Source organism: Vanellus vanellus, assembly GCF_965231255.1.
Source record: "Vanellus vanellus genome assembly, chromosome: 27".
NCBI classification, from domain to species: domain Eukaryota; kingdom Metazoa; phylum Chordata; class Aves; order Charadriiformes; family Charadriidae; genus Vanellus; species Vanellus vanellus.
The window spans coordinates 3,596,869-3,621,890 of record NC_138932.1 but is presented as its reverse complement, the minus strand read 5'-3'; the positions used below and the strand labels follow the sequence as shown (position 1 = coordinate 3,621,890).

Genomic DNA, 25,022 nt, shown 5'->3' with positions numbered 1-25,022 from the left:
TTGAGATGACTAATTTGCAATTCAGGCTCAGATGAATTAACACACTGATGTACGTGAGGCAACAGGTTCTGTGTTGATGTAGGCTGAAAACAGTCTATCCGGGCCCGGCCATGGTGGGAAGAAGGGAGCACTCTTGTGCAAGATCGTAAGGGGGGGGGGGTCGGTTTGGTTTGTTTGAGGGTTTGGGGTTTGGGTTGTTTTTTGTTAGTTTGTTTGTTTGTTTGCGGTGTGTGGTTGTGTTTTTTCTTGGTGTTGCCTTTTCTGCCGCTTCCTTATGTCCTACTAATTTCTTGGGATGTTTTTCCTTTCCTGTCCTGTTTCCTGTTTGGCCCGATAGGGGAATTATCTCCCCAAGGATCATGGACTTTTCTGCAGTACAGAAGTGAAACCGGGAGCTCAGACCGAGCGCTCGCAGACGTCCAGGCAGGTGCTGTGTGACAGACCCGCAGTCAGCAGGCACGGTGGCTCTGGCGCTGGAGGATCCGAGAGGGACTGACTCGACTTTGAATAGTTCTTGGTGAAGACTTCTCGAGTTTTAACAATAACAGTGTTAACGCCAGGGCCCTGCGGGCTGTCCAGCGTGGTGGAATGACCGTCGAACGCTCCAGATCTAGTTGTGGCATTTTAATGAGGGTGAAATAATGGCGCTCTGGAGCCCATCGGAGGGACCCGTCTGGTGGGAGCTGCTTCCCTCGCAGCACAATCCCGTGTTTGGGGCTTGGAAAGAAGACAGAGCGATTCCTGACCCTGCCTGCTCAAAGGCAATACCAAAAGAGCCCTGAGCCAGTGTCTGCCATCAAAAGGGAATCCCATTGCCGTGGCAACGCGAGGAGCTCCTCCAGGGAATTAGGGGAGGCAGAAGCTGTCGGAGGAGGAAAGACCCAATTGTGCAGCACAAAATCCTGCTGGTTGAAATGGCACAAGCACCCAGACCGAAGGGAGGTGGGAAGAGAGTCAGAGCTGAGCTTCCATGCTCTCCACAAAACCGTTTCTCTTTTCATGGTTTGTCAAACCCATTCTGTTTGACTTTTTTTCTTTTTCTTATGCAAATTCTTTTGTTTCTGTTTCAGCCAAATGGTATAAGAACCTGAAATGGGACTTTTGTTAAAGGCATGTGATGCAGAAGCCAAGCAGGGAAGGATGAAGAGAGATCTTCTTTCACGTCTTGCACAGTAAGTAGAAAATAATCGGCAACTGTGTGCTTTGGCCGAGCAGTTTTAGCCAACCGCTCTAATAACCGCAGTTATTACCATGATAAATAACTGAAAGTGGTTAAACACCGCAATCAGTTGCAGTGCAGAGAACAATGTAATTAAGGGCAAGCCCAGGTGTTAGATAAACCACTGCGTCTTGAGTCACTGGGCATTGGATTCCAATGGATGTAAAGCCACGTGGATCACTCCTTGCGGAATCTCAGTGGCTTCTGATATTTTCCTGTGTTTGGCACCTTCTCCGAACACCATCATTGAGCGATACAGTGGAACTGAACCGCCAAAGCAGGAGTCAGGTCAAGCTAACTAAACCTCATGAGTGCTTCGGTCACTCCTTTCTCAGGGCTACCGAAACAGCCGAGAGTCGCTGGTGAACCAGGTGATGGGACCAGTGGCTGTTGCAGTTTGATCGTTTTCATCTTTGTCCCAGAGTGAAGTCAGAGCGATTTGTTTTTTAGCATTAACTGTGGTGTGTTTGCACTAGAGGCGGCACGCAGGGTGCTCCACTCTGCGCCCGGTGAAAAGCTTGTGATGCTCTTACCCCGGTGCAGAGCCACGTGTGAAGAGCTGAAGCACTGGGCACATCCCTTTATCTGGGTGTCATGGTTTAGGCCAAATCGGCTACTGGGGACCTGGGGGACCCCAGATGGGATCGACAGGTGCTCCCCTCTACCCTTCTTCAAAGAGAGAGGCAGAGGAGGAAAAAGAGACTTAGGAGTTTAGAAGGAACTAACTACTTTAATGAAATATTAATAATAAAATAAAAAGAAATAATGAAATATATACGAAACCATATCAAGCTCCTGAGATGACGATCACGTCACCGGCTGGCACTGGAGCAGTCCCAGGCTGGACTCAGTGACAGACGGGAACTGGATTCTGGATCTGGATTCAGGATTGGGATCACAGGCAGACTGTGAACAGAGTCCTCCTCAGACGTCGGCCATTGAAGGAAGAGCGCTGACCCTTTGATCCCTCAGCTTTTATACTGAGCATGAGGCAGATGGGATGGAATACCCTGTTGGTCAGTTTGGGGTCCCCTGTCCTGTCCGCTCCTCCCTGCAGGTGGGACCCCACTATGCTTTTCCGCTTCCGACCCTCCGACGGGGCAAATAACAAAGTTGTTTGGCCGTGGGGGTTATAGCAATGAGTATGAGCAGGAGCCTCTCTGCATCCCACGCCCGGGCATCGGCTATAGACGTGGGTCTGATCACTCTGAGAGAGTGAACACTGTCTGCACAATACGCTGTTAATGTCAGTAGTCAGAAGAGGCCCAGCTAAGAAGCAAAGTTACTGAACAAAATTGGTCCTGTTTTACCTCAAACCAGGACACTGGGACATCGGGCAATCTTTCCAGAAGGTTCGGGCTGTGAAACTGTCTGGTTCCTTGAAGATGAGACCTGAACCTCGTTATAAGTATATCGAGACACCCAAACCGCCTCTGGAGCCTGGTCCTTTGCTGTCAAAGCGGGTGAAGTGCGGCGGCGAAGTGCTCGCTGCAGTCTGTGTTGCTGGGGAAACACAGCTCGCGGCTCGGGACTATTTGGCACTTTCTAAAGCCGTGGCTTTGTGCCTGGCAGTGCTGCTCTGTGCAGCGCTGACAGGGAGCTGCAGAAAAACAAGTCAGAGAAGCCAGATCATGGCACTGGAGGAGAGACTGTTGCATCTCGCACAGAGCGAGATGCACAAAAGTGTTCCCGGATCCAGTTTTGACTAAGGACCCAGGAATGCCTCTGAATTACCAATGTTAGCGTCAAATGGCTTCTTTTTCTGCCCATCCTGTCCTCTTTTTTGCACTTCGATTCAACTTAGCAAATGAATATCTAGTCGTGCCAAATGATACCAACTCCTAATGCTGTGTAGGATTACTGAGAGTTTTTGTATGTGCTAACACTGAATTAATAGTGTTACACTTCATTTGCCAGGATCCTGTGACATTCCTTTATTTCTTTGAGATTTATTTTGCATGTACTTTTCCTGTGGATTGTCAGAGCAGAAATGCGTGGTTTTAGAGACAAATTCTTAAAGTATTCAGTGTAGTCACGTATGTGTTGCCTACGGTCAAACATGGCCCAGTCAGCAGCTAAAGTGATTTAATTTTTATTTGCACGCTCAATGTGCATTAACAAATTCAACATACAAGATAGCATTACATAATGTAGATTAGCTTATAGCATTATGCAGTTTCACACATGTTGAGTTAGGTTTTTTGCCTTTTTTTTTATTTTTTTTCACACAAAGTGGTAACTGTCCAAGTTAATTTTACAATAGAAGACACAAGGTAAAGAATAACCACACCTGGGAGATTTTACAGTGAGTCCGCTGTCACTTACTGTCTATTTTACGTTTTAAAAAATATATATCTGCACATCTTCAGTTTCCTATTATTCCAGAAGAGTGTTGGAGCTACTCCTACCTGCCCGATAGCCTAAGTCTATTTACCCTGAGCATGTTTCCTTGACAAGAAGTTCATCTTTCCTTTCCAACTAAAGGAATCTTAAGATCATCTAGGCTTAAGCATGCTTTTCACACCGAGGGAAAAACGGGAACTTTGTTGTTGTTGTTAGTACGTCCCTATTCGGGCGTTTGGAGCGGTGTTGGAAAGCATGTTCCGAGGAAAAGTCATGACAGTTGCTAAACTTCAGCAGCACAATTGCTTAGTGCAAAAACTGGGACTGAAATAGGTCTACAACAATTTCCAAGGGAGAACTCGTTCTCTGGTTTGTGGCTGCGAGCCACTAATAGAGCATGAGCTAGAAAGCATTTAAGACAAAGATAAAATCGACTACAGCCCCGGGCAGAAATCCCCGTGATCGGGATTGATAAAGCAGGAACGACGTCCACGCTCCTGTCTGCCGTGCAAGGCTGAGAACAGAGACCTTCAGCTTCCATGCCACTTCTGCCGCTAAAAAGATACTCTGCCTGGAAGGAAGTTTCAATGAGTAACTAGTTATGAGCGGGAAAAATGCAGCTTTCCAAAAATCATTTCTTAGGAAGAGATGCCAAAGTATCACCAAGTAACAAAGTGCTGACTGCATGAAGAGCCCTCCCAGCGGCTGTTGCTTTACACGGTGGCTGGAGAGGGAACTGAGTAAGACTTGCTCAATTACTCTACTTTCATTAGGACGAAGGTGGAAAGGATCATTTTTTCCAACAGGCCTCTAAAATTCAGTAGTCAAGTCCTGTAAGTAGTTAAATGATCTCAAAATTTTTTAATTATAATACATTATTTACATTCCACAGGGCACAGAACAGATTGGCTGCCTGGAAGCAACTAAAGGTTTACTGAAAATTTGCAATCTTCTACGTGCTTCTTTGCAAGCTCACTTCTGCTTCGCATTTCCATTGGAGAGTTCAGGAAGAATTGTAGTTTCTACAGCCTGTTATAACTATTTCCGCTTAGTTTACCAATGATGTTTACAACCAATTATTTGCTGCCAATTATCATCCTTACATCTTTCCCTGAATGTAATAAGAAACCAAATCGAGTTACTTGCCAGGACGCTACTGTCTTGTACAAAACCAGCTCCTAGGCTAGCGCGTTTACCACGAGATCTAGTGCAGCTACTTCCAAATTTGTACTTGTGGAACTTTATGAACTTCTGTCCAGAACTACTGACTATTCAGGGTTAATAGCCTGAAGTGCTACAGGTCACACTTGCCAAGTAACGCTTTTACGCTTCAGAGGTGACGGTAAGCATATCAGAAGTCATTCACAATTTAAGAACTCACTCAAGCTGCCTTGAAACGCTGAAAAACAACTTCTTGAAGCATCTGACACGTTTCGTAGTGCCACGCTCTGCCCTACGTTTAGTCCTTTTTTGAGAGCTGGCTGACAAGATCGTATATAACGCAAATTGACTCAAGTATGAATGAAGGGAAGCTTTTTAATTTTTTCACTTCCAACTTCTTCCCTCAAGATATTTTCCTATCTCAGCTATGTTACACCATTATAACAGAACTTATCAATCATGCAGAATTTCACATTTAATGTGTAAAAGAATCAGCAAGAGTTTCCTTACCAATCAATGACACATTAGGTTTTGTCTTTTTCTTGGGCCCTTCACGCACAGACAGAGTTAAACAAAATGAAATAGTGCGGAGTTTCCCCAGTTCTGACAGTCTGCGAGCTCAGGCCTGCTCTAACTTCCATGTGGCAAAAGCAACGTGATCAGTTTGTTGGTGTCTGAATTTTAGATGCCAATCTTTGATGCTGTGGCCTTATGGCTCCACAAGTACCTCGCAAAGGCAAGAATTTCAGTACCTGACAACAGAATTATTTCTTCTCTGAACGAAAGTGCCATTTTCCCCTGTATTTTCCTTTTGCTCTAGTGCAGAATTCTAAACCACCTTTATATTGAAATGCGGTTGGTACTCCCAAACCAGCCAAGAACAGAACTGCAAGAACCAATGGGCAGGCAAACTAACAAGAAACTAGAGGTTAAACAGCAGAATTCGGAAACTTTGGGAGAAGCCTAATAAAGACAGGCCAATCTTGGTGAATACCAGCAAAGACAGTTCGGCACAAACACAACTTCCATAGTGACAGATAATTGTATTAAAATCTGCAACTTGATATTGGTAGTTATACTAATTTCAGTTTGTATTAGGCATGCAATAGCGTGATTACACTGTTATATATATTCGTGATATCTTTTTTTTTTTTTCATTTAATGCTCTTTAGAATTTTAGTGCCCTGCAAAATCACATCACTAGAGAACCAATCAGCTGCTGCTTCTTACGAAAGTTTAGTTCTACAGCTAAAACAAGGTTTAAGTCTGTTCTACGGATCGGCTGTCGCTGCCGCAACCTCTGCTAGTATTCGCTCAGGCTGTGCCATTTGGCAACTGGCTTTCTAGGGTTCTCACACACCTCTCGCCAGTGTTCCACACCACCTGCGGTGATGCTGTGCGCTCCCAAAATCAGCCGTCCCACCACTTCATTTTTCGTGGTACGGTCGAAATCAATAACTAGAAATTCAATGCTGATGTCAGGAAGGAGATCGACGGGGATATCGTAAATGAAGGATTCATTGAAGACAGGATTCAAAGTGCACTTCTTCACGTGAGTCTTCTTTTTTGCTATGCGCTTTCTTCCGTAATAAACATTCACCTTAACGTACGGATCTGCTGGAGAAGAGAGAGAAATAAACTAATAACACAGCCCAGTAATGCTCCTGGAAGTAACGGATGGATATAGCTTGCTGAACTTGTGCCAGCTCGAGAAAATGGTGTGAATCTGGGCTACTCCCTTCAGCTCCCCCAGGAGGGGGGCACTCTGGGCACCTTTTCTCACTGCAAAGCGACCAGCTGATGTGAGCAGCACAAGTTCTTCATGAGTTTCAACACTGCACGGGGACTGGGGGGAAGCAAGTCGTGTGCAAATTGCGGTGATTAATCCTAGAAATACCAAACAGGCACCTGACTGGCCAAAACTTTCACTTTTCACTGTCATCTATAACAAGAAATATTTTTACTCTACTTCAGGAAATAGCCCAAAGTGTCAAAACACTTTTAAGTATTTGGAGATGGAAAACATTTACAGTGAAAGGTACTGAAAAAGAAGGAAGTTTAAAACAAAGTCTTCACTTTTCCATTAACTTCACTGTGTTACTTTATCAGTCCTCTTGCTCTTTATGCGGGTGCTTGTTTAGGATTAAAATTAAGATACCAGGCACACAGTGCTTTTTCTTCATGTAACACAAGCTTTGAAGCTGGAAGTCACTTGCCCAGCTGACACTGGCTAATTTTGACTTTTTTTTTATCCAACCAAAATGATGATCTTATGCATGATATAAAGATCAAGTAAAGAAATGACGTTAGCCTTGCAAGATTCAGCAGGTAGAAGAAGTTACTGAAAAATTTATCCTGTAGCTGGAGACCACGTATGGAAAGCTTTTTTTTTTTTTTTTTAAGAAAGAGTAAAATTTAAGGCCTACAACAGATAATTAAGCCTAGCCCGCATTCTTTCTGAGGCATACAGGAGAAAGCTGCAAAAACAGGACTGCTATCAGTCAGGCTATTATTGAATCTCAAGTTGATTCCAATCATTTTCCCACAATCCTGAAGGAAACTTTGCTAAGGGGATTCAGGAGTCCGGGAATCTGTAAATACAAAACAGGAAAGCCAGAAGAGCTGCTCTTCTCTTCAAACAGAGGAACAACAAAACCAGCAAAACCAAAACCAAACCAAACCAACCAAACAAACAAAAACAAAAAGCCCAAAACCAAAATGAATTGTTTCTCATGTCACATGAATTCACTCCTCTCTATTCCGAGCCTATCCCTCCTCTTTTTTACACCTGCTTTCTCTTACCCTCCTCTTTTTTACGCCTGCTTTCTCTTACCCTCCGCTTCTGGGGGCAGGGTTTGAGGTAGACGCAGCAAGCAGCGGCCGTGCCATGGAAAAAGTGCTGCTAAGGGCAATGAGGAGTGACAGCAGCATGGAGGCACAGAGCCTGCACACTCTGGCCAAAAGCAACACGGAGATCTGCTCAATTTGGCAACTACTGCCTTCATAAATAAACCAGATGATGCCAGAAAGATGCAACCGTTGGTCTCGCAGTAGGAAGGATTTGGTCTTGTTTGTCTAACCATCTGTTAGGGAGTGACGGATCACTCAGTGATCCATCGCCCTTAGAAAGAGTTTGAGGAAAAGTGCGCAAACAAAGAAAATCTTCAGATAGGACAGGTGAAAAGATCTGAAAGGGAACTTGGAGATTTTTTTTGCTACACATTTAGAGCTGGAGAAAATAGCTTCTACCTGAGAGCCCAGTGATATCCATCTTTGGCAAATGTCTGGCTTTAAGCACCACAACAGTCATTCTCTGCGCCACAGGCTGGTAAGACAAGGAGACTTGCAGCTCCCCTCTGCTAATGCATTTCTGTGAAAAAGAAACAGAAAGAACTTATTAGGACAAGGTGGTCTTATAAATAGGGGCAAAAGTTGGAGGTCACCAGAGTTTCCTTGCCTAAAAAGTTGGAAAATTAGATGCAGGCCATTTTAAGTGCCTCAGGCAGATGGAGTCTCTGGGAAAAGGAACGAGTGAGCGAGTGGCATAGGGTAAATCGTCCTGTGCTGTTCACCCAACGCCTGTTGGGCACAGGGAGCATCACTACAGCCTCTCCCCTTGAATTCCGTGTTTCCATGAGGGCAAACCTGGGGGGCACCTGCTGATAGAACAGCGGCCATGGCTGCCTTCTGAGGTCTGCTACTACAGGCATTTGTGGGTTTTAGCAACTGAAGTTTCATTGGCTTTGGTGGAGCTTGGATGGCCGAGCCCCTCAAGTTCTTTAGGTATGCTTTGACCGTTTCACCGTCAGTTTAGCCTGCAAAGGTACAGGATGAAGACAAAATGAGAAAACCGGGTCTACTCAGTTAAACTCACTGTATATCCTTTCAAAGAGTAACGTAATATTAAAATAATTAGGTTTGGTCTCCAGGTGGCATTCGTTAACTTTCATTGAGATGGCACTAATTTAGATTAAGTTTATTTGCTCTCAAGGCAAACAGTATCAGCAATAGGTATGAAATCATGTGGTGTCAGTAGCACACCGACAGCAGAGCTATTGCAGCAACTCCAACAGCTGCCTGCCGAAGGTTTTGGCTCTTAGTACCTGGTCCTCCTCCTGCCCCCATCAGTGTCTGGTACGGGTAACCCAGCAGAGCACAGGGGGTGGAGGGGCACCAAATGAAGGAACGTTTCTCACCTCAAACCAGCGAAGCACTACAGTAGATGTCACACAAAACGCTCTGGGGATCACCCAAGAGGTCAAGCTGTTCTTTCTAGTGCTGTCATTCAGCTTCGCGGGGAAAAAATTGTGCGTGTAAACTTAAACACGGAAAATGTTCATTATTGTTTTGGTGGTTTCTTTTTATTCGAGGAGTTCCTGTGTGTTTAAGATAAGTTTTCCAAATGCAAGGAATGAAGGCTATTGCTGCTCATGCAAAAATCTGGGAGGAGAGTAAATCTATGAGCAAGTTCCCGGCCCTGGAAGGGAAACGTTCAGAACTTTGGCTCCTTGGATACACCAGAAGGCAACAGCCAGAGAGAGAAGGGGTGGTGTGGGGGTCTATGTTGTTAGAGTTTTGGGGTTCTTTTGGTCTGCAGTAATTTAATGCAGTGACTTCAAAGTAATTTGTATTCTTAGATTGTATGTTAGAAATTATTGGGAACGTTCACCAGGATGGGATGTACACCTTTGCTGGCTTGGATCAGTGCAATAATTTACTAGGCTTTAAATGCAATTCTGTATTCCAGATTTTGAAACTTCCTGACACTAAAAACTTTGTTCAGTAACAGCTGTTTTGACATTGTGGAACTGCGCAGATTTTCAATAATGCAGACCTGGCACCAAGGTAAATCTATTTTTTATTACTAATAAACGTTAAATAATTTGCATCCTTGATTAGATCTATTTTTATTTAGCGTGACTTTTTCCTCTATTTTTAATGTTACTTCTAAAAGATAGGGTCAGTACACTGAAAACAATACTATTAAAAGATCCTAAGCCAGCCACTTGTTTTATCATTAAGTAAAGCACCTCAAGAATGTAAGAAAAGCAAAGTAATTACCAGAACTCTGGTTTTGTTGGGATTGCTTTGGTTTGTTTTGGGTCATTGACACAGAGTCTCCTTTAAATAACTTAAAAAAAAAAAACATGTTAAATGCCCCATATAGTAAAAAAAACTTTTCAAGTAAAATACTGCCACTGTAGGACATAATGAAATATTTTATAGAGCCCAGCAACAATTTCCAATACCTTAAGGCAGTAAGTGAGCCCAAACACCTTCTTCTATTGAACCTGAAAGATGGGTAGCGAAAATAAACTAAGCAAGAAAACAAAAATCTTAAGTAGCATCTCATCCTCCTACCTGAGCATAGTGTATTTCCTGAGGACAGAAGACATCTTCCCCATTGTAAGCCTTAATAGCTCCTATGGATCGCTCATCTTTCTACTTTACAGCACTAGACACTAAGAGTGGGATTCACGTCACCTGAATTTTAGATGTCTACGTTAGACAAAGCCATCTTAGACACACTTTGTTCTCAAATGAGAAAAAAATGGAGTAATCTAGGGTGGGATTCATCTGAGCTGATTTAGATTTCTGCTCCAGAACAAGAGGAATCACGTCAGACTCTGCTGACTGTGTCCATGTATTCCCACTTGGGGCTTACAGTAACCATTCAGATGTAGATAATTACAAGTATAGGCATCTAAAATGGTCAGACCAGACAAATCTCCCTCTCTAAGTGAGGTTTGTCTTTGCAGTTATCACATCAGCTCTTTTACTTGGAGATGAGGACTTTGCCGTTTTTCTTGGCATCATGAGTTATAACATCCATCATTTCTTTGCCTAAATAGTGACCATGTCTTATCAAATCACCATAACCACACGGCACAGAACTGCCTAACTAAAAAAGCACAGCCGTACAATACCAATAACAAGTGTCTGTGGAAAAATGGGTTTCATGGCTAAGGATCTACAGTATTCCTGCTTATTAGACCATGGAGGCTCCCAAATCAAAACAACTGGGATCAAATACAATGCAAGGAGTCTTGTGTCACAGTACATGAAGGGACTTACTTGTATGTTCCTTTTGAGGATCTCCCTGGTCAGCTGAACCTTTCCAGTGCTTGGATCCACCCCTGCAAGGGGCACCATGACCTCTCCAATAACATCATCTCGAGAAAAGCGATCGAAGCTCAACACGAGGAAGTGAAGCACCAAATCCTGGAGCTGGCTGTATGGGATCCCATAGAAGGTGAAGGTTTCATCAAAGACTGGGTCTAGCGTCTTGCGAAGTACACGAGTCTTCACTCGATGCCTTTTATCTGGAAGAATTGTCATCTTGATGTAAGGGTCAGAGCTCTGAGTGTGCTCATCCATCACTGGCAGCCCGTGAGCCTCCTGAATGGTAACTACCAGCGCTTTTTTAGGGAAGTTGTAGTCCACCGAGAAAGTCAGTTCACCCAGCATGACATCATCCCCTGGAGAAGATGGGGAGGAGGTTTTACTTCCTCCTGGAGTGAGGCTTTGATCTGGACTTAGTTCATCTCCATAATCTACTTTTATTGGGAGCTGGTCGACATGAGGGACGGCATTTGGCCCATCTGGAGCCTTATCAGAGCCTATTAAACCAGATTCAGCAGCATCCACCAAGAGGTTTCCCCTCCCAGTCTCCTTAGGAGTGCCATTCTTGTCTCTCCGGATTCGGTTAATTTTCTTCTTGTTACTCAAGGTCTCCGGATAGATACTGATGCCTTTCAACATGTGAATGAATTTATACGGTGGGGTTTTGTGCTTCTTTTCTGCTTGCTGGTGACAGCATGTCCACACAAAAACTGTTACTGAGACAGAAACCACAAGGACAGTAGCACCAATGAGGCCTGCCACAACTGGAGAGACATCTGCGGAGAAGACAAGGCAGTCAGGAACGGGCTTGAACCTTTGCAGTGGCCGTGCCCCCACAGGGCCAAACACATCTGGATGGGGATCTATACACTACTATTGTGTTGTTATTAATTGAATGATCTTGGTATCAAAGCTTCCCCAGAATAAAACTACTACTTCATTTAATTCATATTTTCCCACATGGGAAATATTTTATACTCCTAAGACGTTCTTGACATATGCTTCATGTGCTAAGTATTTCAAACGGTTGATTGCCTTAACTTGCCAAATCAAGCTCCTGCATTAGCAGCATCTCCACAGGAAAACAGTTTCTTGGTTTGCAGGAAGCACTTTTTTTTAATGCCCTGTTCAGAAACATTACACTATTCTATTTTAACAACTGAAAGGGAGTAATAAATACGGCCATAACACTGGATCTGGAGCTATCCTTTATTAACAACTTTTAAAAAATCGCTTTGGCCTGAAATGGTTGATTGTTTCAACTTAGCCCCTTACAGCAGATATGGGGCCAATGGTATACACCAAATGTATACCAAATGTCCAAAACCAATGGACAGAAAATCCTGTATTTGGATTTAGGGATTATTTGATATTTTCTACAGTTTACGTCAACTATGTTCTCCAGTAATGTCAAGCCAGAATAAAAAAGCACCGCGTTCATTTTTAGCAACCATGTTAGTTATTCTCTATTTATAACGGTTGACTTTGGACAAGTATTACCAAGACACAGAATGAAACCAGTGGTGTTGAGCTCCCCAGTACATTATATTGACATCCTCAAGCAATTCCAGTCAAGAGCTACCAAGATGATTGAAAGCTGGAGCACACGGAGGATGGAGAATGGAGAGCAGATGGAAGACAAGGAGAGGCCAAAACGAGCGGGGTTTGCTCAGTCTTAAAAGGGAAGGAAACGGGAGAGATATTTTTGCTGTCTTCAATTTCTTGGTGGGAGGTTGTAGGGATGGTAGAGCCAGGCCCTTCTTATAACTGATTATTGTATTACAGGTTTAATCATCATTAAAGCAATTTGGTGGTTTTGGAAGCAAGCAAACAAAAAAAGCCCTCTAGCCCTACATCTCTTCTGTTACAAATGGTACAAACTGCTTCCATAGTAAAAGGGAAAGCTAAAAATCATTGCCATGACAATCACGGCAATAGCTAAATGGAACAACTACTAAAAAAGGTAAGCTTGTCTTGTTTTCCTATCTTCATTCTGTGCCACAGGAGAAAATAATCTTCCAACCTCACACTTGAAGCTATAGAGAGCTCCTTGATTTAGTATTTTCTCTGTTCTTTCCACATTACTATTTATTGAGGTTAACAGGCAAGAAGTCAAGACTGCCAGACTATAATCTGAATATCTGATAGGCTCAGGGAAAACTGTGATTTTCAAGAAAATACGTCTCCTTTTTGCAAAAACAGCAAAATCACTTTTGGTTAGACAGAAGCCTTCCCAGATTGAATCTGGAAATCTTTTGTGATGGTGACTGACTTCACAGATAAATCTACCTCAGGCCCCACTGGAAGTACAGCCTTGGATTAAGTAACTAAAGCAAGAACAATTCATAATATTAACAAAACACCCCCCAAACAACACTTTATTTTGTTATTTAATGTTCCCTCTTTGAAAGTGGTCTTTAAAAGCTAATTTGAATACAACAGCCATATACAGATATTAAAAGCTTCACTTGATATGTAAAAAAGGATAATTGCTGAAACTCCATGCTTATTCTGATCTCTTTTTTTGTATGTGTTTTGTCTCTATTGCGTCTTCATAGAATCACCTCTTGTACCTTCATTTCCTGCAGATCCGAAGGGACAATTTTAGAAGCAGCAACCAGCAGTCACACTAGAAAGCACCAAATAAGTCTTTGTGGTCTTTCTTCCACCAAATTATCTCAGCTCTTGAATTTGGCTTCCATAACATTCTGTGGCAAAGAGTTCCTCAGCCTGATTACGTGGCATGAGAAAACAAGGGCTTTTATTTTAAGCCCACCCCACCTCTTTTTATTTGATGACTGTTCTTGCATTAGAAGAAACAGGGAGCGACCGTTCCCTACTCTGTGCTGCTTATGACACCCCTCTTTTCTTGGCTGAAGACTCCCACTTATGTCATCATTCCATACATTCATTAGTCCTGTCTCTGTAATTCCTTACGGGTGAAAACTACGCTGATGTAAAGCTGCCTAAAAACAATTTTGGATAAGGTTTTGCAATTTTCAAAGCACTTTGCCATGCACAATGTCCATTTTAAATGGCACCACAGCCCATCTCCTCTCTCAAGAAGAGCAGAGCCGCGCTATTTTAGTCCAACTTTGTAGAAGAGATCTTTGTTCTGATGTGATGCTAAGATGTAACCAAAACAAAACCAACTTTTTGGCATATGAAATTATTTTTCAATTGATGAAAAATAATTGAAAACTTGCTCTTAAAACTGATGCTTGCTAATTATACCCTAATGGCTAATGGTGGCCAACGGTTAAATGATGGCAGCACCTGGCTCTTAGGTTCCCGGAAACACAGAATGTAAAAGGTAAGCATGTTAGATAAACCACATAGGATGGAGAATTATTACTAAGCCCTTCAGAATTTAAAGAAAACGTAGGAACCGTGCTTTAACTATGGGGCTTTACGGTCTGAGGGGAAGGTCAGTCAGTGGCTGGAGGACGGAGGCAGCAGTTTGACTCCTCGGGGCTGGAGAAACCCAACCGACACGGCCCTCCCCTGCCGCAGCACCGGCCCTCGGCACCCGCCGGGCTACAGCAAAAACCATCTTAAAAACCAGCCAGTACCAACCCGGGAGAGTTATTCCACCGGCGATGCGCGGAGCCGCACAGGGGCCGCCTCACCTGAGGGCCGCAGCTCCTCACCGAGGGGCTCCCGCCTCCACCGGGGCCCGGCCGCGCCCGCCCGCCCCCCCCCCCCGCACCTCCGCCGCGCCGCCTCGGCAGGCCCCCGCCTGGCCGGGCAACCGGTGCCGGTGCCGCAGCCCCCCCCCCCAGTCCCCGGGGAGGCGCGAACAAAGGCCGGGGCGCGGCGCGGCCCGGCACAGACATCACGTCATGCGGCGGGGACCGTCGGGCCCAGCCGCCACCTGCTCCCCGCCGGCCCGGGCCCCGCTCCCGCGGCGGCTCCGGGGCCGAGCACTGGCACCGACCCAGGGCCGGCGGCGGGTACTGGCTGCCGGCGGCGGGGCGACCGGCCGGGGGAGGGGGGGGAGGGGGGGAAGGGGGGAGTGGGACCCGGCCTCGGGGGGCGGCCGGGGGCCTCGCCTGCCTGGGCGCCGCCGGGGCGGAGGAAAGGGCCCTCCGCGCCGCCCGACACCACTCACCGAAGCCGGGGTGGACGCTGGTGATCTCCGCCATGGCCCCGCTGAGGCCGGGGTGCGGAGCCCGGTGCGGAGGCGCCCGCGGTGCCGGCCCCGCCCGCAGGATGCTCGAGCCCGGGATGCAGGAGCCGCCGACTGGTCCCGACGCGGCGCAGGCCCCGCCCGGCCCCGCCCGCGCCCGGCCCCGCCCGGCGGTGACTCGGCAAGCGGCGGGGCTCCGGCCGCGCCTCCCGGGCGAAGAGCCGGGCGGCAGTAGAGCGGCGGGGCGTGTGCGTGGGCTGGCGGGGCCGGAGACCTCGCTCCCGCCGTGAGGGGGACAGCACCGGGGCCGGCGGTGCTCCGCTGAGGAGCGCGGGCAGCGGTGCCGGGGCGGCCCGCCCTCCCTCACGGGAGGACCCTCCGAGCCGGCGGGGGGGGGAGCCCGGAGCTAGGCAGCGGGCGCGGCGCCCGGCGGCGTCGCCCAGCCAAGATGGCGGCGGCGACGGCGCTCGCCGCCCCCGCCACCTCGCGTCGTCACGGCGGGGCGGGCGGCCCGCGCGCCGCCAACATGGCGGCTGCTCGCCCGGCGCCCGACCAACATGGCGGCGCTCGGCGCCTGCGCGGCGGGCGGGCCCCGCGGCGCTTCCGCTTCCTGCGGCGCCGAGCGGGACGGGGCGGCGGGGCCCGGGCCCGGGCGGCGGAGCAGCCCCGCGGCCAGCCGCTTTCCTGTCTTCCAGGTGGGCGCCGGGATGTCGTTCTCGCTGAAGATGCTGCCCTGCAAGAAGAGGAGAGCGGCGGCGGCGGGGCCGCAGAGCCCGCGGGAGGACGGGGAGCTGCCCGGCGCCGCCGGCTCTTCCTCGGCGGGCGCTGCCGATGGCGGTTCCCCGGCCAAACTTGCACCGGCGGCCCGAGCCGGCGGGCCGTCCTCCTCCGTCCCGGGCGTGTGGCGGGGGCCCGGGGAGGCCTCGCTGAAGGGCGGGAGGCGGCCCCCTGTCCGGCCGGCGTCGGGCCCCGGTCCGGAGGCGCCGGGCGCCAAGGAGGCCTGCGGGGCCGCCCCACTCCCGGAGGGCCGCGGGAGCCCCGAGGCGGCGGCGGAAGGTAAATGTGAGGGCGGCCCGGCGCGGTGGGGCTCCACGGGCCCCTGCCCGCTGCCCCTCGCCGGGGCCGGCGCCGGGAGCCTTCCTGGGCGTGTTTGTATAAAGCGTCTCCTTTGGGTGTCTGGCTTTGGTGGTGCGCTTTCTTTTTCTCTGAAGTATTCCAGGTTAACAGGCATCTTGTTCCCAAAGTTTGGGGAGTTTCCTCCCATAAACCATTAGAAAACGAATGCAGAACTTAAACCGATTACCTCTACTGCTGCCGAACGCTAAGCGCTTTAAAAGTTGGGGTTGGCTTTTTCCCCCCCCAAATTTCCAACCTGAAATACCCAGTTTTACAAACTTGCACACATTTTCCTAATCTTGCCTCTGTGTCTAATCTTTTATGGACTGACACCCATCAGCGATCAGTCCTAACAGTAACTTCCGTGGACACGTTTCACAAGTTTTACACGGCGCAGGATATATTGCTTTCAACTAGTCTTTGTAAATTCAGACTTTGATTTGAAACACCCACCTCGTGTGTAGTTTTTAAAAAGAAATGTTTGGCTAGTGAGTTGTGAAGCTGGCAAAAGGGCAAGCTGCTGCTTCCAAAAATGCTGGTTTGCTGAGGTTTTTTTTTTTTTCATGTTTACTTTCGTTCTCAGAAGATAATTCTTTCAGGCATTCAGAAGAGTAGTCTAGAGGGGCACTTGTAGATCCAGGGGCTCTAATGTGATCCTTTGCCAGAGCTGGTGTGAGTAGAGCTTGTGTTAATACCAAGTTAGAAATGGGACACAGATATTTTGGAAGTTTGTTTAAAAAGCCCAGGTGAACCTTGCTTGCTCTGAGGTTCACTGAGTGAAAGCATGATGTGTGAGCTTGGGAGGGAGATGAGAGGTATTCACCATCAAAGCGATGCCTGTTGTGTATCTCTGGTCATCTTTTAAGTCTACTGAAATAAGTGGTTGTTCGCCCTTTCCCCAAATTGTCTGTCCTATTCTTTTTCTCTTTTCCTGGTGTACATCTTTGTCTCTGAGCTCAATGAGATTGGAGAATTGAACTGGGAAAAAAAAAAAAAAAAAGAGGGAGTGTGGGAAGTGTGGGGGTGGGGGTGGTTTTTTCTCTCTGTCTGGATCAACTCCCTGATGGGACTTTTGGCGCAGCTACACCAATAGCTGTGCCAGCCCAGAGCAGCAGCTACTGCGGTGTCAGGAATTTGGTTTTATTGGGTGGCAATGTGTTTTCATACTGGCTTAAGGTGTTCGTGAAACTTCAGGTTTTTTTAATAGCCGTTGTAAGCCCGTCTAACTACAAGTGGCAGCAAAAAGGGACAAGGCTTCCTCTGTTCCTTGTGAAAAGGGTTGTTTCTGGTTCTCATGCTGCTGCAGTGAGCTCGCTGATTTGACCAACAGCTGGTTTTGTGTTGGGAGAAATGGGAGTGGAACAGGGGCCAGTTCACAGTTGTTTTCTAGTCCTGTGTAACTTCGAGCACTGTGCAGAGTCCGAGGAAGGGTGTGTAGCCACCCCTGTCAGCAGGAGGGTGGGTTTAAATTGGCCCAAGGTGGCTGTGAAGCTTCGTCCTGAGGTTGCAGTCAGCGGGGCTGTTCTAGCTGCGAATAACCTGTCTGGGTGAAGGAGTGCCTGCCCCTGGCTGTTCATTTCTGTTGCAGTTGCATTTATACAACAGGGAGTATAACCGTGTTTTAAACAAATCATCGTTTTTGTACGACCGGATCATGTGACAGGAACGGTTTTGAGCACGGCTGTGCAAAACTGTTAGTGGAGGGAGCAGGACTGGATAGCTGGAGGTGGGAATCTTCACCTGGATTTGTTTCCAGTGGGATGGGACTGCTGCTGCAGTGTTCAGTGTGTCTGGACTGCTGTCACAGGCTAGGTTAGACCTGTGCAGTTGATTTAACAGATTGGAATGGGTCATGAAAAGCTTTTGTAGTTGCAGCAGCCCCTTAACCTTGCTCAGCTGTCTCCATATGGCATATCTGACTACAACTTAGTGTGTACTGTTTGCAGGAAAAACACCTAAGCTGTACACAGAGGTGGAAGTGAATTCGCAGAGAGATCCATATCTGACTGAAAACCAGTCTGCAGTGCAGGAGTCTCCAGTGAGAAGTTCTTTGCAGCTGGCTGTTAGAAGCCCTACTGTGATGAAGCCACTGAAGAACACCAGAGCTGGTGAGTGGCCCCAGCAGACTGATGAGGAAAATGAGGATTTGGGGCTGTTTATTCCATTGGGTAAGCTTTGTGCAAGGAACAGACCTGTGACTTGATACAATAGACGCAGAACTCTGGAATTGTGTACACCACGACAGGGGCTTTTTAGGTGCAACATTTTTTGTGTTTTGCATCCTGAGCTCTGTAATTCAGTGACCAAATAAACTACAGGCATCCAAGTGAAACTTGCTGGAACCGATCTCTGCAGTTTTGGTTACTAAAAACACTGCTTTCCTTCAGAGGAAGTTATGATTCTTTCATTTCCCTGAGTCAGCAAAACAGCACCACTTGGGAAACACTTGAAGTCCTGGAAACTGTAATGTGCTCTTGCTGTGTGATGCCTGGAGTTTTGCAACTGTTTTAATCTCAACGGTATACTTAAAATTCCTTCTGGAAAAGACATAAAAAGGCTGCAAAGACCATTCTGTAAAATCAGTCTTGTAGAGATGACAAATACATAACCTTTATTTGCTTGGCTAATGTGACTCACTCAGGTCCTGCAGAATTTGAATCCGTTATTCAAAAGGCTGTTTCTAGTTCTTATGGCCATTTTCACTCGAGTGATCTTATCAGCTGTTGGAAAGCTGCTGCCACTTCAGTGTCTGCAGAATTCTAGCTTTTTTTTTTTTTTTTTTTTTTTCAACTCATACTGTCAGAATGTACTGGATGTGAATTGTCTGATTTTTTTTTTACTCATTTTTTATTAATTTTCAGAGGAGCAAGATGGAGAGGATATTGAGAGAAGGAAGAGGAGGAGGAAGGCAACCAAACGGAAAAGAGAAGGGAGAAGTCAAGAAGAGGAGGGATCTTTGTCTTGTGACATCAAGCTAGATGATACCCTTGATCGAACCTTAGAAGATGGAGCTAAACAACATAACCTGACAGTTGTCAATGTGCGAAACATCCTGCATGTGAGTGCGGTGGGACTCTGACAGGCAACGGAGAAGTGCCCGGCTTTTTCAGAAAGCACAGTCTAGACTTGGGTATAGTACTAATGATAGCACTTGATTTCATGAACAAGGAAGGCTTGGTAGGCACCCATGTCCTAATCTCTCCTATAAAAGGCTATAAAGAGAGAATCATGCGGTGTACGGATAGGTTAGTTGGACCTGGCTTTCTTATTAGGTATTGATCCCTGACTTCCATTTATTTACAATGGCTAATGGGTCTGTTTTACTGTACCGCAGTAGCAGGAGTAATTGAACTAAAATGCATGCTTCTGGTTCCCGGTGAGGAGATGTAGACTGTGAACTCACTGTTTCTTGTTTTGAGTGAGCTGTTTCACGACAAAGTCCTGATGGAATTCTAGTGGTGCTGACAGAAATGCATTACTCTTGGTTAACGACCCCAGCCAACCTTGTAGACCATCACACAACTTCCAGTGAGAAAGGAGCTACAAGAAGAATATCTGTGCTGTGACAGCTGTGTAGTGAAATTTGAATTCTACACCTACATTAGGTATAGATTTCAGTTTATCCCGTGAGCATGGTCTGCAGAGCAATAGCATTTATTTTTCCACAGGATCAAAAACTGTGCTGCCTTTTTTTTTTTTTTGCCCCCCCCCCCCCCCCCCCCCCCCGCAGCTACTGTTGTTCTAATCCAGGTGATCTCAGATATTTTCCCTTTTTGCCATCCCTGTGGGAAACAAACTGGAGACTGGCGTGATTCTTTCGGGCAGATTCAGCAGCTGATTTTGTGCAAGTGCCATACATGAATCTCTGTCACATGGCACCATGGAAGGGCTGTAAATATCTCAGTCGCCCACCTTCCCTGGAACCTTATGGTGGCATTCAGGAAATGTAGTCATGGATACCAGTCTCTTCTGCCTTCCGTGCTTAAGGATTTGAGTGTTCTGTTGCAGCTTCATAGCTGCGTTTCTCATGTGGCTGGGATCAGCACGTTTTACTGATTACATGACAGGAGGGAAGGGAAACTGGCATGTTTTAACTTTTTTCTTTCCTTCTGCTGGAAATTTATTCCATGGACCATTCACAGAGAATGTAGTGCAAATGTTTTTATCACTGCTGTGCTTACTTCATGTTTTCTTGTCCAATCGCTGAACAATCTCTTTTTATTATAGTATAATTACAAAGTATGTAGTACACTGACTATTTCTTCATCGTGTTTCTAACTAGTTTATTTTAAACTTAAGTTCGTTTCTTTTTAACAAACAGAATGTAAAGGATACTTTTTTGTGTGTTCCTGTAGGAAGTGATTACAAATGAGCATGTGGTTGCCATGATGAAAGCAGCCATCAGTGAGACAGAAGATATACCTTTGTTTGTAAGTAAAAAGCTTTTCCAGTTAGGTTTTTCAGTTGTTCCAAATCCGTGATACCCTTCACTAGTCTCTCTTCTTGGTCCATGATGGGGTATGGAGAGAGTAGGTAGAAGAGGTAGTACCATACTTTACGTTTCATTATCAGATTTGCCACCTGGATGAAGTGAGTAGTGTCTGTGTATGAGTGTAAATTATGAAACAGAATTATGAGGGGTTGTTTTTGATGTCACTCTGTGTCTAGAATTTTAATAAATTTTAATAAAGAGAAAAGTCTTGTAGTAAAAGAGTTACTGGGGGAAAGTTTGCAGTGAAGGAAAATAGCTGAATAGATTGCTGTTGTCCTGTTTTAAATTCTCAGGAGCCCAAAATGACTCGTTCCAAACTGAAGGAAGTTGTGGAGAAAGGAGTGGTAAGTACATCTGCTTTTGCTTTTGCGCCCTCCCCCTACCCAAATGGTTTTAATTGTTGAGTCTTCTAAACAAAGTGTAAAGCGTGGGTTTGTGATTTATTCTTAAAATTAAAAAATAAGTTAAAATAGTGTAAGAAGGAATTCATTTTAGATAAGCAGAATAGAACCAGGTCAGAGTTAGAAAATGCAGCGAACTGACAGTATCTATTCTACTAAAGTTATTGCCTGTAGAGATCACGTGGGCAGTTTAGAAAGCCTTTGTTTGAAGTCTGCTGTTACTTGGCTGCTTTGGAGAACAAGGCCTCGAGCTCAAGTACGCATTTGATTGATTGTCTAAGCTGTGCAACACCTCGCTTTTCAGAGATACTTAAAAGTGGTTTTGCTATCTTTAGGTGATTCCAACGTGGAACATTTCTCCAATTAAGAAGGCAAATGAGGTGAAGGTAGGTGAACTACTGCTGGGAAAGTGGAGACCTAGAGGCACCCTGCTGAGCCGGGAATCTTTTGGAGGGGTGGAGTGGGCTCCTGTCTAAGCATGTTGGGAGTATTGGTGACCAGGAGTGTTGCAAACAGGGTACACGAGGCAGTTAACGTAGCAGCAGGTGCACAGGGAGCCCAAAAGAGCTGCCTTTGGGGGAAGACTGAAGATGATGAAGTGGTGACGTGCCATAGGGATGTCTTCATGGTCTGGCTTCTCATGCTGGTACTGCAGCATGAGTGAAACTCCTGACAGTGAACGCCACTGCTCAGCCCTCATGCTGCGAGGTGCTCCTTCTTTCTTTTTTTTTTTTTTTTTTCTCGGAGCTCTGCCTGCTCCGAAAGATTTGTTATCTAGGTGTAGGCAGGATTCAGCAGTGTAGCGGGAGTGAAAGACCATTCCAGTAACAGAAACATGTCTTTGAGATAATGTCTGCTCATGCAGTGTTTCCACCGTATAAATGCTAAATCATTTGTGCCCACCCTTGCACCTTTTCAAACCACTTACTTCACTAAAGTAAGATTGGTAAAGCAATTTCTTTGGTTTCTTCAGCCTATTTCAGTAGTCTCCTTCCTTTCTGAGCTTCAGGGTATTTCCTCACTTAGAAATCCTTCATCTGATAGTGCACCATTAGAGTGCAACTCTTTATCTTGCCTGTAAAAAGTTGTCACCTTGCTTCTGTTCTGTTGCAGCCGCCTCAGTTTGTGGACATTCCTCTTGAGGAAGATGATTCATCTGATGAAGAATACCAGCCTGATGATGAGGATGAGGATGAGACTGCAGAAGAGGTAAATGCAGCTTGTACAAAGATCTGTTCTGTTTGGCATGGAGTTGTCCGCATGTTTGTGGCAGTAGAATGCTCCCTTTATTTTAACCCGTGAAAACTTGTAAGTTGTCCCGGACCGTCTAGTATAATCTTTCTTCAATGCTGTATTATTCATTTGGCTAGAAAGAGTCTTTGGAATATTAATTGAAGCAGTGTTTATTTGTGGCCTGATTGTTTGGTTGCATTCTGCATCTTTTGCATTATAGAGCTTGCTGGAAAGTGATGTAGAGAGCACTGCTTCTTCTCCTCGGGGAGCAAAGCGATCTAGGACAAGGCGATCATCTGATGAAGAGGGAGGGACACTCTGCGAGGTAAACTTGCAAGAGAGTTTTTGCTTTCTGTAAAACAGCTTTCAGTCATTATTCCTAAACTATTAATGTAAAAGCAAAGATACATATTATTGCTCAAAGTCGTGGTGACATTACAGGTGCTGCGTGGCTTTAGGGTCCCACTGCAATGGTTCCTGCATAAGCAGTGAGGTGCAACCCTTGCAGAAAGAGCTTAGCCTAGAATAAACACGAGTACTTAAAAAAAGCACTGGCAATGGAAACAGTCGGCTCTTCTTCAGATAATGTTTATTTTTCTGATTATTTTTAAGAGCGGTGCAGGAGAATTGCTTTCTGTGCTTGGCTTAGGAGGAGAAAGTGATTTTGATAAAAGCATAAAGCTATTTCTGGTGACTGCACACCCTGTCAAATCAGTTGAAGGAGTATGTGCACTGTGATAAGACCTGAGTATCAGCAGACAATAATGAGAAACTGACTGTGAGAACTGACGACTGACACTGGAATTGGGGAAGGAGCAAGGATGTATTGATATTCCACGTTCCACTCACAATGGAACCATTGTTTTTGGGAGGGTTGGGAGTGTGCCACAATTACTAATGTTCAGGTTTATCAGCTTTAGTAATGTTGAGACTGATACTCAAATCTTCCAAATGTCTCCTTTCCTGCGAGTCTTCTGAATAGTAAATTTATTTGTCCTTTCTGAAAAATCAAAGTGAGCGTAATATGAAGAATCCATTTCCTTCTGTGAAGCGTTTCTCTATTTTCTGTTGTGCTAGACTCTGGTCAAGCAGAAAGAGACTTATTCTGTCCTTGGAAATTTATGTTCTAAATAAAACCTTTTAACACAAAGGCCTTTTTAATTAGATGGAGAAGGTTACTACACCTGTTGTTAGACATATTAGCGCTGAAGTAGTTCCCATGGGACCTCCACCACCTCCTAAACCAAAGCAAAACAGAGACAGCACGTTCATGGAGAAGCTGCATGCAGTGGATGAAGAATTGGCTTCAAGCCCAGTGTGCATGGATTCTTACCAGGTACTGGTTTTAGTTTGAAGAAAATTTGTTAGAAAGGAGGTAGCTTTCTGGTGTTCTCTGCTATTACTTTTATTGCATTCTGCTCTCAGTTTTTAACTTTAAATAATAGGTTGAATCTCTATAGTGTGTAGGACGCTAGCTCTGTGAGAGAATAGAGGTAGCTGTTAGAAAAGAGTTGCTAATGACATATACTTTGTTTCTTGTATCGTAACTACACTTTCTATTTATGCTCATAAGTCTCTCACTGCCATTGTTTTGACTGTTAAATGTAATTCTATGACACTGACATAACTAACGAAAATAGTTTTCCTTTTGGAAGATACCCTGTCAGCTTAGCTGTGTTTTGCAGGCAAGTATACTGTTAACAGCTAAGGAAGCTTGGTTATAAAGAGAACCATCGTTCCGTATTAATAATGAGAAAAATGTTCCTGATCTGTGTTACTGTGCGAGGGTGAGGAGTCATGAAGGTCCAGTCCTGTGCTGCTGCTCAAGATGAATTTCAGATAGTGAAGAGGGCAACCAGAGTAAAACATATGCGAAAGAATCAAATATTGCAAGTGGAGATTGCTTCCTCAGTAGCACATATCTCCAGTTTCACAGGAGCTAAATGAACAGTAATATATTTATAAAGAATAACAGCTTAATAGTGGGATTAATGAAACATCAGCTTGCTTGGACTGTCAGAGTAAATGATTCTTTGTGGCAGGAATCTAATACTTTTGGTATTGGACTTTTTTGGCTGGGCTGAAAACCTTGCTGCCCCAGAAACGGAATGACAACCTCTCTGTTTTTCTATTGTGCTTTTTCTTCACCTTTCAGTCTCTGGAAGACAGCCTCATTGCCTTCCGAACCCGATCTAAGAGACCACTGAAGGATGTTCCTCTTGGTCAGCTGGAGGCTGAGCTCCGAGCCCCAGATATCACGCCTGATATGTATGATCCCAATACTGCAGATGATGAAGAATGGAAAAGGTGGCTTGGAGGACTCATGAATGACGATGTGGAGAATGAAGGTATATGACAGATGTTTTGTTGTTGTTCGCTGGAATTTGGCATTACATTGAAAGCCTGGGGCTTTTTCTTCCTGTTTATACATGATGTTCTTGGCTGTAGCCATTATCTTGTTTAGTAACCTGCATTTGTTTTTCATGCCATCAGTTTATCTTCTCTGTGGACACTTGTGAGTGTTTTTAAACTTCAGGTGTTTCACTTGTAAATGCTTACGAGCCAGCAGGTGCAGTAACTGGCAACCATAAATGAAAGTTATATGTTTCAGCCCTTAATCCACTGTGCTGTGTCATGAAGCTGGTAGCATTGATACACCTGAATCTATCTGAGTGTGTCATTCTTCTTGTTAGGGACATAACTTGTTTTGGTAGAAACAACTATTTTATTCTCTGAGAAGAAAAAAGAACAAGCTTTGGGGCTTGATTTCCTTTTGTCCTGAATTTACCGGTTGCTTACAGTTGT

At 45.5% G+C, this 25,022-nt stretch overlaps 2 protein-coding genes across 3 annotated transcripts in view; one reads left to right on the top strand and one right to left on the bottom strand.

The window, feature by feature from the left end:
* Nucleotides 1-3,295: 3,295 nt before the first annotated feature.
* SYT11 (synaptotagmin 11) lies at nucleotides 3,296-15,107 on the bottom strand. The gene is made up of 4 exons (XM_082495943.1): nucleotides 14,958-15,107; nucleotides 10,799-11,622; nucleotides 7,973-8,093; nucleotides 3,296-6,340 (listed from the first exon to the last, which is right to left on the bottom strand). Exons 1-4 carry the CDS (start codon nucleotides 14,989-14,991, stop codon nucleotides 6,027-6,029), a joined length of 1,293 nt encoding a protein of 430 aa, XP_082352069.1. The 5' UTR covers nucleotides 14,992-15,107; the 3' UTR covers nucleotides 3,296-6,026.
* Nucleotides 15,108-15,680: 573 nt separating this feature from the next.
* LOC309681949 (GON-4-like protein) overlaps nucleotides 15,681-25,022 on the top strand; it is a 29,291-nt gene continuing 19,949 nt past the window's right edge. Inside the window, exons 1-10 of one of the 2 annotated variants that reach the window (XM_082495937.1) lie at nucleotides 15,681-16,031; nucleotides 18,038-18,199; nucleotides 18,953-19,149; nucleotides 20,447-20,521; nucleotides 20,877-20,927; nucleotides 21,320-21,370; nucleotides 22,098-22,193; nucleotides 22,438-22,542; nucleotides 23,383-23,553; nucleotides 24,373-24,565. In XM_082495937.1, coding sequence (XP_082352063.1) covers nucleotides 15,683-16,031; nucleotides 18,038-18,199; nucleotides 18,953-19,149; nucleotides 20,447-20,521; nucleotides 20,877-20,927; nucleotides 21,320-21,370; nucleotides 22,098-22,193; nucleotides 22,438-22,542; nucleotides 23,383-23,553; nucleotides 24,373-24,565 — 1,450 coding nt within the window. In that variant the 5' untranslated portion in view covers nucleotides 15,681-15,682. Of the gene's footprint in view, nucleotides 16,032-18,037; nucleotides 18,260-18,952; nucleotides 19,150-20,446; nucleotides 20,522-20,876; nucleotides 20,928-21,319; nucleotides 21,371-22,097; nucleotides 22,194-22,437; nucleotides 22,543-23,382; nucleotides 23,554-24,372; nucleotides 24,566-25,022 lie in introns of both variants that reach the window. The other variant, XM_082495936.1, reaches the window with a different exon arrangement.